General features: G+C 39.6%; 1 protein-coding gene across 1 annotated transcript in view; it reads left to right on the top strand.

Annotated features, from left to right (window-relative positions):
- RHOJ (ras homolog family member J) overlaps nt 1–18,600 on the top strand; it is a 116,257-nt gene extending 97,657 nt beyond the window's left edge. Inside the window, exons 3-5 of the mRNA XM_056134372.1 lie at nt 5,589–5,753; nt 7,598–7,693; nt 17,872–18,600. Of these exons, the coding sequence (XP_055990347.1) occupies nt 5,589–5,753; nt 7,598–7,693; nt 17,872–18,018 (408 nt within the window). The 3' untranslated portion in view covers nt 18,019–18,600. The remainder of the gene's footprint in view (nt 1–5,588; nt 5,754–7,597; nt 7,694–17,871) is intronic.
- The last annotated feature ends 200 nt before the right edge of the window (nt 18,601–18,800 follow it).

Here is an 18,800-nt window from a genome sequence, read left to right as displayed (position 1 = left end):
CTATGTCTTTTCCCAAATCCGTGCTCTTATCTCTCTGCATTTCTCCTGCCCTAAGAGAGTTGCGTGGGCTTCTTTAAGCTAAGCCCAACTGTATACTTATGGGAAAGAAATGAAAATAAGGGAATGAAAGATAGGACAATGGTCAAGGTACATGTGAGGAATGTGGGTTTGATCTCTGATGCCCCGTGGTTCCCGCCCCCCCCCCCCCCAAGTATCACCAAGTTCAGTGCTGGAATCCTGGGCACAGGTCTGAGCAGCAATGCATCCTCAGGTTCTTGCACTGCACTGAACCACCAGTCCTCGAGAAGTGCTGGTTGGGCCCTGTGACTCCAACACACACACACACACACACACACACACACACACACACACAACCACTCGTGCTGAAATTCTGAGATAAATACCACTAAACTTAAGAGGACTTAGAAGCAGAAATCTATTTGCCAGAGAACTAGGAATGGAGCCTAGGCAAGAAAAAGGGCGAGCTCGCCGCTTCTCTCCTGAGTCCTCCAGTAGCACCAGCAGAACCTGGAAACTCACTCAAACTATATCAGGGTTTCATCCCAGACCAGGGGGTGCCTTGATCCAGTCAGGGAGAAATGAGAATCTCTGGGGCACTGGAACATGGATTCTCAACAGTGTTGTCCCAGAGTTCCCTGCATTCAGCCCATGTGACAGGGATGGTTTGCATGTCTAACAGATTCACTCATCTCCTGCCTGTGCCCCCTGACACATCTGCTCCCAACATACAGGGAACCCAGAAGTCTGACCCATCTACTGAGTTGTTCCTCAACAACTACCCATAGTCTGAGCAGGTCTGCCTCCAAGATGCCTCCAGTTTTTGTAGTGAGCTGAGGAGAAAGCACTCAAAAGCTTCTTCCCCATTCCCTCCTGATCCCCACATTCCCACCCCCACGCTAGCCTCTGTCAACTCCAGCCCTAGGACAACCCTTCTCAGACTTTGAGTTTAAAATTTGGTGTCTTCCAGAGGCACAAAAATTCAGTTCTTCAACCCTCAAATATCAGCTCCACAAAGCTCTTCTACATTCTTTCAAATGTGCTCACCCAATTAAGGCTCAAACATGCTCAGTGGCAAAAAAATAAATAAATAAATAAATAAATAAGAAGAAGGCATTCATCAACCAGTGCATGCCACCAGTGGCTCACACCAGGATGTCCACTGGACAGACTGTGCCAATAGAAATAGTGTTTGTTGCCAAAATTCCATAGTACACTTTACCTTGGTGCCATCTGGCAAAGCAGACCACTAGTCATGAAGCCCCCAGGTAGTGGGAAATACAAATTGCTGAGCTGGTGTCAACATGTTAAACCATCAGGAAAAAATTCAAATCCTATAGCCTGTACCCACACACCTTCAGAATCAAGGGGACATTTCCTCTAATTAACTCTGTGTCCCCGCCCGCCCCACTTCCATGTTTCATAACCACAGCCAGTGGCTAAGGGAATTGACATGAACCCTGACTAGTCCAGGTATGGGCCTGTTTCCAAGGTATACTTGCTCTGCAGTCCTGATACAGTCATTTAATCCATCTAGACGAGGTGAGGCCTAGGCTATTGTCTGGAAACCTGATTCGAGAACCACTGTTCTAACTAATCTCTAAGGCCTCTTCACGCCTTTACTTTGCATTTCTCCAATCCGGGCAGATGCATATTCTGCATTATTCTTTTATCAAATTAGCTAACCAAAAGCAAGAGAAATGACATCTGTCTCACTTGCAGAGATTGCATTATTTTGAAAATAAGATTGCTCTTATTTTTATTTTCTTTCCCCAGCTGGTTGGTTAAATCATATTTACCCCATATAGTTCATCTTAGCATCGTTAAAACAGTGCTAGACATTCCGTAGTCAATTAGCTTATCTTAAATAGAATTTCACAGCAGTTTTCACAGGGAGAGATACAGGATACAGAGCAGGAGAAAGTTCAATGAAAGATATGACCAGAGCTCACTAGGGCCTTGTTGATTCTGCCAGGAGGGAAAATAATCATAAAACCAAGTTTCCCCTGGGGCCCACCTGCAGTCACCCCAGCAACCCATGGTTTTCCTAACTTTCCCATAAGGTAATCGCAATTCCTTTGATAGCTTCTGGATAAAGAACCAAGCAAATATGATCCTTTTGGACCACTTGCTATTTGCTTATCAGATTGTGACTTTAATTTTTTCATGGGTTGTTTTCCTCCCCTCAGAGTTTAAATAGACAGTGTCTGCTGCCATCTGGTGGTTATTACAAGCAGCTGCAGATCCTACAATAGATCATTGAATCCATTCCGAGGCCTAACATTTCTTAGAACCCTGAATTAAAAAAAAAAAAATCACATCTATATTAAGATTCCTGCATCAATGGAATTTTTGAAGAAAGTCATTAATATTTCATTTAAAAGTATTATCTTAATCCAAAAAATGGGGTACAATTAAGAACTAGAAGTGAGTTCGGGGAAGTCACTCATCCTGATATACAAAAGCTTTGTGACTCGTCTATTGCTCAATTTCTCTGAATCCTTTCTCCCTCTTCTATAAATTATGGGTGTTGATGGTGCCATATCTTCAATGCTCTTGTGAAAATTCTATGCCTAAGTCCTTGAAACAGTGTCTGACAGTTAAAAGTTCTGATGTGTTCTCCGCCAATGACGATAAATATGATGGTGAGGTCAATCAGACCTCAACTCCATGCTAACCCTGAACCAATTAAAGAGACTGCCAGATATCCAAGCACATCTCCAGAATTAATTGGTTCCAAATTAGTTAAGGGAAAGGCAAGTAATTGACTACCAGGCAGCAATATGTTCTTAAATTATCCCCAGGGGATTCTAATAAAATTAACATACAGCAAATGACCCACAGAAATACCATGTCCCTTTGAAGGTCATTGTTGATATGACCACTTGGTGGCAATTATAAAATATTTGCTAGGGAAACAGTAAAAATCCAATCTGATCACAGCAACATTTAGGTAAACTCAGGTGGGATGATGAAATGGAAGAGGCAGGTGGTATCAGGACCAGCTGTAGATTGTAGACTGGAAGAAGAGTTTATTCATCTGTGGGTCTCACAGCATCTCCCTAAGGGAAGCCTATGAGAGGAAGGAGAGGGGAAGAGGCCACAAGCAACAGATGTGGCTTTCAGGACTAGTGATGTACAGAGGAGGGGCCAGTGAGAAGAAATGGGTTGTCTTTCTTCCCCACCACCAATGCCTTACAGACATACTTAAACACACATGGGCCCAACTTGATGGACATGCAGTCAGCAGCCCGCCCCAAAAGCCCTCTGTAATGACTATTCATTCATCGGAGATGCATTAAGATTTTTCAGCATCCTTTTACCTTGCATTGCATTTTAAGTAAACTTTGCTTAGATGTTATTACAGTAGTAATCATGTGGCATCCATATGTACTGAGTCCCAGTGTGCTGGGGATTCCAGGTAACTAAGGATTCAGTCAATGCATGATCACCAAGCAGAAATGGCCTCACTTAACCTTGTAAAGGACTTCCTTCCAGTCACATATTTTCATGTCTATGTACAAGCCTCTTCATAAAGGCATTATGAGAGACTGATAGATTTTAACATCTGGGACAGAGTAAGTTAAAAAGAAGTGGTACGACAATATAATTTATTACACAAACAACTGTATAAATATTTGAGTCAAAATAGCTGACTTATCTTTTTAAATAAACACATACCTGTCATATATGAATGTTAAAAAATAAAATATTTGGAAGGATATTGTTAGATAGTGGTTCCCTTTGAGAAGAGGGAAAACTAGTCTATCACCTAGAAGAAGAAAACAAAGTTTTACTTCTCTTTGTGCCTTGGTAAGTTTCTTTTTTTTTTGTAATGAGCATATATGAGTTCTATGTTTTAATGCTAGGAGGCCCTGATGAATGAATTGATATGTCACCCATACCTCTATGCACACATGAAAAAAAGTGTAAATTAATAGGTGTGTAAACTTACATAAAAAATATAAACTTATAGGTGTGGTATCTATGCACGTAGAGTACATGTATGTATATGTACATATCTGAATTGTTAATGGGAATGAACATGTCATGCTGTATTAGGTGAGAGTGGTCTACGTAGATTATATATACATGCAAAAGAATGGCTACTTTTGGCTTCTATATTCTGCAAAAATATATCAGTCTTTCTAATTAAATAGCAGATTTCACCCTATATTCCCCTAAAACATTACTCATACTTGCTGACATTTGCCAAAGCTGAAATGATCTAAAGTTTTACATTGTCTTTCTAATCCTCCATCAAATAGTACATACATAAACATTTGACGTAACCAAGAACTCTTTAGCCAGAGCCTATTCTAGTCTGAAAAATCTTTGGAGAAAAAAATAATTAAGCTGGCAATTGTTTATTAGGCACACCACAACCTTGAAGAAAACTTAGAAACAAATCTCAAATTCTGACAAGACATATTTCTCTAAAATTAGATTTTGTGGTGTCTAATTTGACAACAGCTCTTTGCTTGACATTTCAGTTTACTATGAAATAAATTTGAATGAAATTTTTAGAAATTATTTAAGGAATGTTTAAGTTCTGGCCAATGGCCCACTCACTTAAATCCATATTCAATATATTTTCAATGTTATTGAAGAATTTTAATAATTCATATTGAATAATACAGATGAAATAGGTGCATTTTAGAGTATATGAATCATCTATTTAAAGCAATTCAAGTAATTTTAAAGTTAATCTTAAAAAGGGATATTTCATAATTTATATACAAAACTTGATGAAAAAGGACGCCTTCGTCACTTTTGATGAAAATGTTGTCCAGTAGAGCCTCTGTGGAAAACAGTAAGATTTCTCCAAAAACGTTAAGACTAGCACTTCCATATGGTCTATCAACTCTGCTTCTTGCATCTAACCCCAAATACCAAAACATTAATTTGAAAAGATATATGCACACCTGGGTGCACTGCAGCACTTAGGAAAATAGCCGGGATATGAAAACAACCCCAATGTTCAATGACAGGTGGATGTGGTATAAATAAATATACAATGGAATATTACGCGGCTTCCAAAAAGAGGACATCTTGCAGTTCACCACAGTATGCAAGGAACTGGAAGGCAAGCAAAATAGATCAGAGGAACAAGGATAAATAACAGAGGATTCCACACATCTGTAGTATATTAAGAAACAAGACAAGGAAATAGATAGTGCAGAACAATGACAAACCTTTAGCCCTGAATTACAAAACTGAGAATGCCACACAGTGGAGGGAGCTGTGGGAGTGAGTGAAGAGATGGACTAGAAATGACATAAGGATAATAGTGGAGGATCTTGGGCATTTTGGTGGTAGTGAGGTGCAGTAATGGTACACCAAAACTACAAATATTAGCACTACTGTACCCATGTTACCTAAACTAAGATGTTTAACTTTAAAAGACAGCAATTAAAAAAAACTTATTTTACTCACTGCCTCCTTTTACTGCTGGTCATATCGTGAGTCATATGAATCTAGGGTGGGAGAAGGAAGGAGTTCACATGGTGCTTTAAGGATCCCCAGAAACCACATTACTTTGATGAATGAACTCTTTGTTCTTTCTGCAGGAGGACTACAACCAACTGAGGCCGCTCTCCTACCCCAACACTGATGTGTTTTTGATCTGCTTCTCTGTTGTGAATCCTGCCTCTTACCACAATGTCCAGGAGGAATGGGTCCCTGAGCTGAAGGATTGCATGCCCCATGTGCCTTATGTCCTCATAGGGACACAGGTTCAAAGGCTGAGGGTGGCAGGGTGGGACAATGGGTGAAAGGACAGCAAAATATCCTGTTTTATCAAACACTATAGAAAAGGGTCTCAGATAGATCAACTCTGTCAACAACAGTTCTTCAATTTGCATGATTGGGATGGAGAGATAGTATAGTGGATAGGGCATTTGTCTTGCACATGGCTGACCAGAGTTCAATCCCCAGCCTCTTATATGATCTCCCAAGCCTACAAGGAGCGATCCTTGAGTGCAGAGCCAGGAGTAACCCCTGAGCAAACCCAGGTGTGGCCCAACAATAAGTTAAATTATTTAGTTAAATTATTTAGCATGATTATTTAGCTGATAGCTGTAAATATCATAGAACTATTTGATTCTGGAACTTTTGATAAAGCCTTTAAAAATAAATCTCTTAACTTCTCATGCTTAAATAATAAAATAATTTTTGAAATTACCCTTCTCTAGCTATGAATCAAAGGAATGAGATGAAGATGCCACTTGCATGTGTCAGCTCATTGTTTTATGTCTAAAACCACAATGCTTTAATGCCACAAAACAGATATGAATGTCAAAATGACTCCAGCAATATAAATAAGCACATTATATCAGAAACTCCTTAATAACACTCCAGGGAAAGGACTTAAAATAAACCCTGAAAGTTCCACCATTCACTGTAAGCCCTGTGGTAGTCCACATTTTGGGGGTTTGGTGAGGAAATGGGACAATTAAGACAGATGTATCAGATAAATGAAGCTGCTACTTAGAAACTTTTAAAGTATTTGAAAGCAAATGAAATTTCATACTTTGAACTTCCAAATGTAAGTCGATTGGACAAATATATTAAATCATGTTCCATGATCTTTAAATTTATCATTTTTTCCTTATTAAAACCCATATAACTATCCCAAGTGTGTAATAATGTGGCAAGACTTCATTGTTTTCTGTTTCATAGACTGATGCTTCTAATTCACATTTTATACTCTACCTACAAAGAGAAATTTTCAGAAAACAGAATAAAAGCTATTTCCAAGAGAAGACATGAATAGATAATTAATACATTCATAAATCATAATATAGTCACTCTCAAAGATAATAGTGTGTTTAAATCAAATCTGCTTGCCTTAATTCCAAGTCATAATTTTTCATCATATTGATTGGTCCTGGATTACCACTGCCAGATATATACAGGAATATGCAAAAGTCTTTGTATGACTTGAGTCTATTTTAGAACAAACAGTACACTGAACAATTAAGGTCAAAATAATAATAAAAGCCACAAAACATACAAAGCTGGGCAATATGCTTATAAATAAGACCTTAGTTTATAAATACTTTCTTTTTTCTTTTAGACTCAAGTCTGTATGTGCCCACTCATATAGGAAAGGGTTCACAGACTAGTGAGACCTATAGCAACTATAGTATTTTGTTAAATTATTTGGTATCCCCAGCATCACATAGACCCTCCTCCCCAGCCCTACCAGGAGTGATTTCTGAGCACAGAGCCAAAAATAAACCCTGAACATAGCCAGGTATGACACCAAAAAAAAAAAAAAAGAAAACAACAAGTAATCATATGTAAGTTCAACCATGAGGCTATTTTCAAAGTAGTTCTACCCTTCAAAATATTAGTGCTTATTCCTTGACAAATCCTTGAGAAGCTCCTCTTTAGAACTTGCCTCACAGCCCACAATGCATTTGTGAGTCTATGTGGTTCCTTAAAGGAGAAGTTCTTTAAAGCTTCATAAATGATAAAGGGATGGGGGGGCGGAATCCTTATGAGATCAAAGTTTAACATATCTGGAAAGGTCTGAAAAAAATAAGTGAGCACATGTGTATTTTTTTTTTGCTAGATTGATCTCCGCGATGACCCCAAAACCTTGGCCCGTTTGCTGTACATGAAAGAGAAACCTCTCACTTACGAGCATGGTGTGAAGCTTGCAAAAACGGTACAGTCAGGTTGGAATTTAGTTGTAAATGTATGTTGAGAGAAGAGCTTGGCGTATGTTTTGGAATCGGTGAGCTTCCTAGGCTTTGCTCAAATGTGCAATGAGTTCGGAATCCTTTCTCTGCTCTGCACTCTACCCTCAATTCTAGTCATTCTGAAAGGATCTGCTTTCAGGTTGTTCTTATCAGCCTGCACTGTCTGTTTCTTATTAAGAGACTTGGTGAAATTAAATAGTCAAAGCCATTATTGTTTAACAACCTCTATAATCCATTTGCCTATCTTTAGCATCAACAAAGGGAGTCATTTGGTATTTATTTGAAAATTCATGTTGATGATTGGTGTAACTCATTTCAGTGACCCCATCCATAAAAAGTATCTTATGATTTTCTTAAAGGAAGTTAAAAATGGCCTCTGACAGGATTATATCTGTATGATATTTCTCATCATATTAAGAGCCACTTTGAAAATTTAAATTGTGCCACAACAACCAAAGAGAAAACTAATGTAGACACACCCAAGAGATAGTTAATTGGGATAACTCTGTTGGCTACACTCAGATAATAGGAACTTGCTTCACTGCTACAATAGATTGCATAGACCTTCCTAACCTAACCTTGATAGTGATGCTGTAGGGGAAACGCTTTAGAAAGTACTTTTCTGAAACTGAATCTTTGTCCCTTGATTACTTAACTACTGCACACAGACTCAAAAATGGGCAACAGAAGAAAGAGGTTCTTATACAAGAAGACTCTTCGATGTCATTTTTCCATACCCTGAATCCACCTCATCATTGACTTGGTCACAAACTCATGTCAGAGTTTTCAGAAGTTTCTTTTATTTTCTAAAATAACTAACCCTGCAGTAAATGCATGCCACAGAGAGTGAGGACTTACTCTCTTCAAGTGTAATAATAATTATAATAATATCTTCTTTAACAAAAATATATGTACTTATCTAATAAAGGGTCTGGAGTGATAGCACAGCGGTAGGGTGTTTGCCTTGTGGATAGCCAGCCCGGCTGAGCCAGGTTCAATTCCTCTGCCCCTCTCAGAGAGCCCGGCAAGGTACCGAGAGTATCTCGCCCACATGGCAAAGCCTGGCAAGCTACCCATGATGTATTCAATATGCCAAACACAGTAACAACAAGTCTCTAAATGGAGATGTCACTAGGCCCTCTCTAGCAAATCGATGAACAATGGGAGGACAGTGTGTGACAGTGTGTGTATCCTAATAAAACTTGCCTATGGATCCAAAAACTTAAAAAGTGCATTCAGAAGTAAATAAGATGAAACTGTGTTTTGGGTTATTTGCCTTTGCAGGGTTGGGGATGGAATTCAAGATCTCACACATGCAAGACTGGTACAGTCACAAACCCAACCTTAAAATTTAGGTTACTTTGTTTTTTCATTTTGGGGCTACACCCAGTAGACTTAGGAGCCATTTCAAGCTCAGTGCTCAGCATCACTCTCAAAGGTATTCGGGGGACCATGAAATACCAGTGATCGAACCTAGGCTTCCCACATGCAGATGTGCTCCAGCATTTTGAGCTAGCTGTTCCTAGACTTTAAATAAAGATTGAAAGTAAATAAACAATGACAAAAATTACCATAAAATTAAGTCCATTTATTTCAAATCATCCAGTCATTAATACAGAAAAACATAGAGAGAAATTTTCACTACTTTATTGGCATGGTACAACAATTACAAACTGTAAGCAAACTAAAACCTAGTTCAAAATCCGTCAAAAAATTGCTTGAACCTAAAAAAACTGAAAAATCTTCTGTCCTACTGAGGAAGATCAAATGAAGTGTTAAAATGTTTTGGTGGATGTGATACATGCAGATGTCTCAAAATGCTTTAGAGACTGTCTGTGAATAGCCACGTCAGAACTTTTTATATGGAGTCATTCGTGGATTTCTTAGGATACTCTGTTTTATAAGCCCTGTCTCACTTCATGATAACCTTCTTAAACCCTTTTAAACAGTGCTTATCTCATCTTCAGATGAGAAAAGAGATTCTTAAGGAAATCCACATGTTTGGTTCAAACAGGTAATCACAGCAAAGGCACACAGTTCTAATCTGGATCTGTGAATGTCATCCCATGCACCTCCCCAAAGAGTAGCCTATCTCCTCCAATCGTCTCTTTCTCCTCCAGCAAAAAGAGTCCATATCTCTAAGTTCTCCAACCTTTCCCCCCAAACTCAGCTTTCATCCTTCCACTGTGGTACACAAACACAGAGTGCCACACCTCACTGTATGTGATTCCCAGCTCTGTATGTCTCACATTGGGAAGATCCCATCAGTTCAGCACCAACTTTTTCCAGCAGCTTGACTTCTGTGTTCCTTGCTCTCAGCCTCTCTCCCACCATCATTCTGTCAGTGTCCTAGCCTGACTTCTCATTTAGGAAGTTGTTGGTTTGTTGGGTTTATTTTTTTTCCTTAATCTCTGAAAAAGGGAGTCTAAAACCTTCCAGCTCATTTTTGTACTTATTTTAGGAACAATGGCTGAATTCGTCACTTCATTGCCTCTTGCCAGTTTCTCCTAGCAACTGCTCTCAGATACAGAGAGAATCATGTTTAGCTTACAAGATCCAATTTAGAATAAAACCAAGCAAGAGTTTAACTTGTTTCATCACAATTCATGTAATTATAGATGCTTTAAGTTTCTCTGTTCCCTGACTTTCCTGTCAAGCAGTTTATAATAACAGTCCACATTTATGGAGGGTTTGCAAGTGTGCCAGGCTTCATGCCAAGTGCTTTCCATGTCTTGTCTTAATTAATCTTCACAGCATGCCCTGAGGTGTGTATATCATTATCTCTCCTTTCCTCGAAGAAACTGAGACTCAGAGAGGATCAGGTCAGTTCCTTAGAAAATGGCAGGACTAGGATATGTCTATGCGTTTTATCTGTCTCTTCCTGTAATCTGCAAAGTATAGTCCTTCACTTCAGGGCTTCTTTTTCAATATACTGAATATTCTTCCCCTTACTTGGACCCTAGGCAATTTCAGGGGGTTTTTTTCTATCCAATTCCTTTGGTCCAGTACTTTTCAATTTCCAAAGCAGTTTTTTATCTGTCATTTCATTTTGATCTCAAAGGGATCACTTTATTTTTAAAGGACATTTTCATTTCATACATATTTACAATTCTTAATACTCCAGAGACAACATTTACATAAAATCCTTGTGCCAACTTATAATAAATATTCATTGTTCTCCCTGTTTTACCTTCCCTCTTTTCATTATTGGGTTCTTCTTTAGTCTCACTCTCCCATGGTTTGCCCATTTGTATATATCAATATTGCTACTGTATTTGATAGTAACAGATAAAACACCTACTATGTGCCAAAAACGTTGGTAGTCTTCAGCTCTAAGATTATCATTCTTGTGCATTCTTTCATAACTCTAGAGTATTACGGGGACCATATATGGTGCCAGGAATTAAACCTAGATCAGTTATGTGCAAGAAAAGTGCCTTAGCTGCTGTAGTATCACTCTGGCCCCACGGAATTTCTTAATTAAAATATTTTTCACTTTCATTTTTTTGTTTTTTACCTCTTTTTTACCTCTTTTTTCATATTCTCAGCCCTGTATCTTTGCTGTTGTTGCTGCTGTTGTTGTTATACTCATTCTTGATTTTAACTTTTATTGTCTGTGGAGTTGGTAGCATATGCCCAGGGTGAACCATGAAAGTAATTAGTAAAGTAAAGTAAAGGCCTTCCCGTTGATCATCGATTTGCTCGAGCGGGCCCAGTAACGTCTCCATTGGAGACTTTGTTGTTACTGTGTCTGGCATATCGAATACTCTCGGTAGCTTGCCGGGCTCTCCGAGAGGGGCGGAGGAATCGAACTCGGGTCGGCCATGTTGGCTGCGTGCAAGGCAGACGCCCTACCCGCTGTGCTATCGCTCCAGCCCTGTGTCCCCACAGAAGTAAAAAATGAAAGTAATTAAAGTAGCAAAATTGCTGAAAAGCTTCTGCAATCAATGCTCAATCCTGTTAATCAACTGAAATCCTCATTATACTCTTTGTAACTGAAAAGATAACCCATACCCACCTTGTTTTTATGAGGGGCATTTTACAACTAAGGTGTGGGATGCAGTGATGAGAGAGGAAGACAGACCATGCCTGAAAGAGCTTGCAGGCCAGAAGATAGACAAGCAAGCAAAGGATGAGACTGAATACACAGAAGACCCACAAGGAACTAGCATAGCAGAGAGGAAGGTGAGGGACACATGCATGTAAGAGGGTTCAGAGAAAAACGTTTTTGAGTCATTGACAACTGAATCAAACTTGGAAAATAAGAACAAGCATGGCTGGAGCTATAGCACAGTAGTAGGGTGTTTGCTTTGCGCACTGCCGGCCGGCTGACCCGGGTTTAATTCTTCTGCCCCTCTCAGAGAGCCCGGCAGGCTACCAAGAGTATCTGGCCCTCACTGCAAAGCCTGGCAAGCTCCCCGTGGCGTATTCAATATGCCAAACACAGTAACAACAAGTCTCACAATGGGGACGTTACTGGGCCTGCTCGAGCAAATCGATGAGCAACAGGAGGACAGTGACAAGTTAGACAACTGGGGAAAAAACATCCCCAAGCAGGGACACCAGTATATGAAAAACAGAGGAAGGACCAAATTTTTATCCACATATGATTCCATCAGTTCACACTCCTAGTTTTCCTGTAATTTGGTAAACAACACTTAATAATTTGGAAATTTTGTATGAATTTAAACTTTTTTTTGTTTTTAAAAAATCAGAAGGTCTGACAATACTGGGCTAGCATTTCTTTATCACCTGCAATCTTTGAACAGGTTTTAGACAAAATATATATTCTTAGGCTTGTACCTAAGAATATATATATTAGGCTTGCACCTCAGATTATATATATATATATATATATATATATATATATATATACATACATATATCAACTGGAGCGATAGCACAGCAGTAGGGCATTTGCCTTGCATGCGGCCAACCTGGGTTTGAGTCCTCTGCCCCTCTTGGAGAGCCTGGCAAGCTACTGAGAGTATCAACACAATATGATATGCCAAACACAGTAACAAGTCTCACAATGGAGACATTACTGGGCCCACTAGAGCAAATCAATGAGCAATGGGAGGATAGTGACAGTGACAGACTTGTGCCAATTCCCACCCCACCAAATTATCTTGCATTGAAGCAGGACTTAATGTCACTTGCTCTTAAATTGGCTACCATTACTCCATAGTTTTGAAATCAGCAGCAAATCTATCTAGCCTAGAAAAGTTTTTCCTGTTTTCAGCAATCTGACCTTAATGCTAATATGGTGAAATGAAGTTTCTCTCAGAAGTCACTGGATTTCTTTTTCTTTTTCTTTTCTGGGCTCTCAAGTCACCCTTCCTAGTACCTTTCCTAGTTCTAAAATAAGAAATAACGAATTACTCTGCTAGCCACTATTCCTTTAGATACCTGCTCACTCTTCTATTCCACTAAAATGTCTCGATCTTTAAAAATCACCTGACAGTTCCTACCCTTCTCTCACCACCCACACATAATCCATAACAAATTCATGAGTTCATTTGTTTGGTTCTTTCTGCCACATTCTTTGCATTTACCAGAGGCAGCCTGTCAAGGTTGTTGGGACTTTGACTCTAGAGACAGACAAATTCAAATCTCTGCTATTTGGGGGGGGGGGGGGGAGGGGGGGGTGTAGGGCGTTTACCTTGCACGTGACCGACTGGGGTTGGCCCAGCAAACTACCGAGAGTATCCCACCCGCATGGCAGAGCCTGGCAAGCTCCCCGTGGTGTATTCGATATGCCAAAACAGTAACCACAAGTCTCACAATGGAGACATTATCAGTGCCCGCTCAAGCAAATCAATGAACAATGGGAGGACAGTGCTACAGGACAGTGCTATTTTTTTCAGTTGTGTGGACTTTCAGAGCTTCACTAACCTCTCTAAAAAGAAGTTTCTTAACTAAGTTTCTCATCCATTTAGCTTTCTAAGTTCTTGTGACCATTAAATGAGAAGCCTATGGTGGGAAGTAACATGATGGAAAATGGGTTATAAGTCTCAAGTACATGGGTGGTGCTAAGAGAGGTAACTGTCACTGTCACTGTCACTGTCCTCCCATTGTTCATCGATTTGCTCAAGCGGGCCAAGTAACATTGTGAGACTTGTTAATGTGTTTGGCATATCCAAGCTTTCCAGGCTTTGCCGTGCGGTCAAGATACTCTTGAGCTCTCTGAGAGGGGCAGAGGAATCAAACCTGGGTCAGCCGTGTCAGTCACATGCAAGGCAAATGCCCTACCCATTCTGCTATTGCTCCAGCGCAGAGGTAACCGTATGCACTAAAATATTAATTGTCAATTAACAAATAAGGAACATTGAATCAGACTGGACAGAAAGATGGGGGAGGATCACAGGCACTTCAATGCTGGGGAGAGCAGTGATTTTGTACATCAAAAATCACAAACCTGAACATGATTGTAACCCAATCACCTACAATATAGCACTGTAGCACTGTACCCCCATTGTTCATCAATTTTCTCGAGCGGACACCAGTAATGTCTCACAACAAATTGTGAGACTTGTTCCTGCGTTTTAGCAAATCAAATACATCATGGAGAGTTTGCCAGGCTTTGCCATGAGGGCGAGATACTCTCGGTAGCTTGCCGGACTCCCCGAGAGGGGCAGAGTAATCGAACCTGGAGTTGGAAGTATGCAAGGCAAATGCCCTACCCGCTGTGCTATAGCTCCAGCCCCACCTGAAATATAATTCTAAAAATTTTAATCAGAATAAAAAAGAAATGAACAGATTCGCACAAAGACTAGCTCAGGAAACTAGTTAGCAAATATGTGTGTGTTCTCTCAGACGTGACTAAAGCTGGGATCTCTTTGCCTTGATTCATTCCCATTACACTCAATCTTATTCTATAACATGTTCCACCTCCACAAGAAATATCTGGAAGAAACTCTAATTTTCCTTCCTCTGGATTCATTGTTATACATGTGTTTACTTTTTGATTTCTTCTTGGCAGATCGTTGCATGTTCTGAACATCTCTGCTGTGTGCTCCAGGTTGCGAGTCAATAAATCTTTGTTATTATAAAGCTATCAGAAAAGCATTCCTTCAGTTTACATTCCTCAATCTTTTTTTTTCCCTGAGAGTAAATCATTTTGATAAGGCATAGTCCAGATTGCTAACATGTGTGTATAGATGTGGATCTGTGAATCTTTCGCTCTTACAAGACCATTTCTAAATGTTTGGCAGTGTGGTCCCTTTACACCAAGAGGCAGAGGAAATCGCTGTTATAAGGGAAGCTGTATTTTCTTGCAACCATTTTCTGTTTCATAGCTTTGAGGACACAAATGTTTTTCCAGCAATCCTGGCATGACTGTGCCTTTTCCCCCAATGTGAATTGGTTCTTCTTTCTGATCCGCTGAGCACTTAAGACGTAGTTAATAATTCTCACCTCCTAACTGGGTTGTTTCTTACATATATTTCTCAAATTATGCCCCAAATCTATTTGCTATTATTCCTGCAACTATCCGTACAAAATAATGTGTTGCTAACCCTGTTATATAATAGAGCCTTGGTACATTGTTTTATTATCTTCAGAATCATCAGAGTTGAGAAAGACAGGTTTGGGCTTCTTTTGTAGTAACCTCTGAAACATCATTCACAGGACAGAGAAGAAGATGACAGAGTGGACTCCCCCATATTGTGGGACAGACATCCCAGAGTCCCATAGAACCTGCTCTGTTATACTCTTCTGCAGTTTCCAGAACAAGCTAAGGAGATGCTTTTGGTAGACAGCTTCACAGCACTTTCTGAGTAACTTTTTCAGGATGATGGACAAGTATCAGCATGTTACAGTCATTTAGTTGATGCATTTAGTTGATGCATTCATCAGATTAGCATGCTTTCCACATGTGGTCATATCAAGTATTGGACACAGTTCCAGAAAAGCACCAGATGTCCTTATTAGGAAAAATGCTCTACATTGTAACCTTCTCTTGCATCCAACCATTAAGATTTTTCTAATCTAAAGGTCACACCACGGTCAACATGAAACCATAAAAATGGTTTTCAGGGGCTGGAGAGATAGTATCATGGGTAAGGGGCTTATGTTGCTTGTGACCAACCTGGGTTCAAACCCTGCCATCCCACATGGTTCCCCGAGCACTACCAGGAGTAATCCCTGAGCATAAAGCCAGGAGTAACCCCTGAGCACTGCTCAGTATGGCCCCCAAACCAAATAATTATAATGAAAATTTTTAAACACCAAGCTTCTTTTATTTAGATGATCTTTTTTCTTTACTCATGTAGTAACCAGTCTTGGGGGCTGAGGGGTAGGGAGCAGTGACGGAGGAGAATTGGCATGAATGTATTGGAATATAATGTATGAACTTAACCAGAATAATTTTATTTCTTGTTTAGTTTTTATATTATGAGCTTTCAAATAAGTGAGCATCCTCATTTCAGATCTAGTTCTTTTGCTTTCTAGTTGGATGCTCTTAAACAATTTATTTTACTTTCTAGGGCCATCTCTACACTATTCTGAGCTAAACCACAGTAAGTTCCTTTGTGCACACATTACAGATTGGTTGTTTGCTATTAAAAACATCCTACATGTACCTCATGGTGTTTCACTAATAAAAAAAAATTTAAAAAAAAAAAAAAAACATCCTACAGCAGCAACTACTTTGCCCCACAGAGTGCTCTTAGAATTGTTAAGCATTAAGTAAAGGTCTAAGTGTCCACTCTTCGTGAAAAATACAAAGCAGGGAATTGTGAACCTTCCTGCATGGCAACAATTGTCTAAAGCTAAGTAAAACTGCCAACTACACAGGGAATGTGTTGTTTACAGTCTACTGCAAAATCCCACCTCTTCCTGTTGTCTCAGGCAACCCTGCTTTTCTCTTTTCCAAAGGATCCTGTCCTGAGTAAGCATGTGGTTTTGCTACCCTTCTCTGGCAGTTACTCCGCCTTGGTTTCCAAGAGCTCATCATCTTGCCACCCTATTCTGATTCTGCTTTAATTTTTCAAAGTTATTAATGTAATCTGAAGCATATTATAGAAGCATTTCTCCAGATAGCCTTAATAGAAAAAGGCCCATGTTACAATGTTGGTACTTACTGAGTTTGTGTGCACAAAACCTTTGGTCTCATAAAAATTACTCCATGTCAGCCAAATATGGTCTGCTCTGCCCACAATATTGTAAGGACAATCTATAGTTCTTGCCTAAATTATTATTTGTCATAGGTATTTTGAGATAATTATAATACCTTAGTACAAAATCACCGAAAACTTTGAAATAAAAAGTTCTAAGTAAGCACAAAATATGTTATAATTTAAATATGCATAGACTGTATACTGACAAGAAGGGTGTCTCATCAAATGAATTTTGTGATTTTTATTTTTATATGTTCTAGAATTTTTTAGCACTTTAATAATATCCATTTCACAGCATGTTAAAAACTGAGGGATAACACGGATCCAATATTAACTTGCTGAGAGACACCTTATCAGAAGAATACTTTGATCAAGAATGACCCATAAAAGCATATCACCCACTCCTATTATATGCTTTGTCAAACAGTATGTCTTAGCACAGACAGGGGAACTACATTTTACTTATGCTGGATTGATGCAGTCTGTATATAAATGAGCGAGTACTGAAGAACATCATGAAATAAATTTAAGCCATCTCCTAGTTTTGAATCTTGATTTTTGATGCTTTTATATAAGATTTACATAGGGAATAAACAGTTGTGAATCACTTTGTTGAGCAACAAATTCCAAAAATAATAGCAGAAAATAAAAATATCTTAAAGGCAGAAATGAGCATAGCAGATCCAAATTGAAATATAGCACTGTCCTCCCCTTGTTCATCAATTTGCTCGAGTGGGCACCAGTAATGTCTCCATTGTGAGACTTGTTACTGTTTTTGTCATATCGAATACGCCAAGGGGAACTTGCCAGGCTCTGTTGTGCAGGTGGGATACTCTCCGTAGTTTGCCGGGCTCTCCAAGGGTGTAAGATTGAAATATAAAAGAAGAAAACACATCCAAGCCAAGCCCTGGGCAGTCTGTGGGACAAGCAGCCATCAACCCTTAACTGAGCAGACGGCGGACAGGACAGTGCGTTTCTCTCTTTTTCCTTTTCTCATTCCTCTTTCTCTCTCTCTTGTGTCTAAGATTGGAGCACAGTGCTATTTGGAATGCTCGGCCCTGACTCAGAAAGGTCTCAAAGCAGTTTTTGACGAAGCAATTCTCACCATCTTCCACCCCAAGAAGAAAAAGAAATGCTGCTCTGAGTGTCACAGCTCCTGTTCAGTTATCTGAGGTGGCTTGAAATCTGTCTCCACCCTATCTCAGGGTGTGAATAGCAGCCAACCTCCGTCCTTGCGCTCAAGCCAACAAGGAGGGCACAGCCAGAGAGGACGTCCCCTCATGCACAGGCTTGCTCCTCCTCCCTGTGAACCGGCCAAGCTCAGCACACTAGCCAGCCAGCTGCCACCTCCTTCCTACCAGCCAGAAGCACCCACGTTGCACACTCCACAAGGATGTTGACACAGTCTGTGTCACTGCTGACCGTGTTGGTGACGGTCAAAGATCGCCTTGCTTTTTCTCTCTCCATCCACCCCCCACCACCACCCTGTGAACAAGCAATCACCACGGAAGACCCAGAAGAGGCACTCAGCTCCTGAACTGGTGGTCTTTCTTGATGTCTTTCACAAAATAGAGGACAACAGTACTAACCACAGCTCTGAATCTGTTACTCTACCCATGTGTCTTAGATTTATTTGTATTATTTTAAGAAACTTACTAATTCACCAGTTTACTCAGGCCTTACAGACCCAGACCAAATTTGTCCAAAGACAAAGTGTTTTTTCTGGTTCTCTTTTTTGCATGTTTCTACCAAAGTTATTAGAACCAACATATACCTCTGAATTCCTAGTTACAAGGACGTACAGGTAAATACTAAAAAAAAAATTTGGAAACTAAAACAGAACTAAAATTTTTGAACTGGTTGAAAGAAAAGACAATTTGATTTGTTGTGCATCCATTTTGCCAATGATTCACCCAGAAATGCTTATGTTTATGGTCAAAGTTTTTCTCATGTT

This window comes from Sorex fumeus, unplaced genomic scaffold, assembly GCF_029834395.1.
Source record: "Sorex fumeus unplaced genomic scaffold, SorFum_2.1 ptg000098l, whole genome shotgun sequence".
Taxonomy (NCBI): Eukaryota; Metazoa; Chordata; class Mammalia; order Eulipotyphla; family Soricidae; genus Sorex; species Sorex fumeus.
Note: the sequence above shows the minus strand (reverse complement) of the source record. Positions and strands in the feature narration are given on the sequence as shown.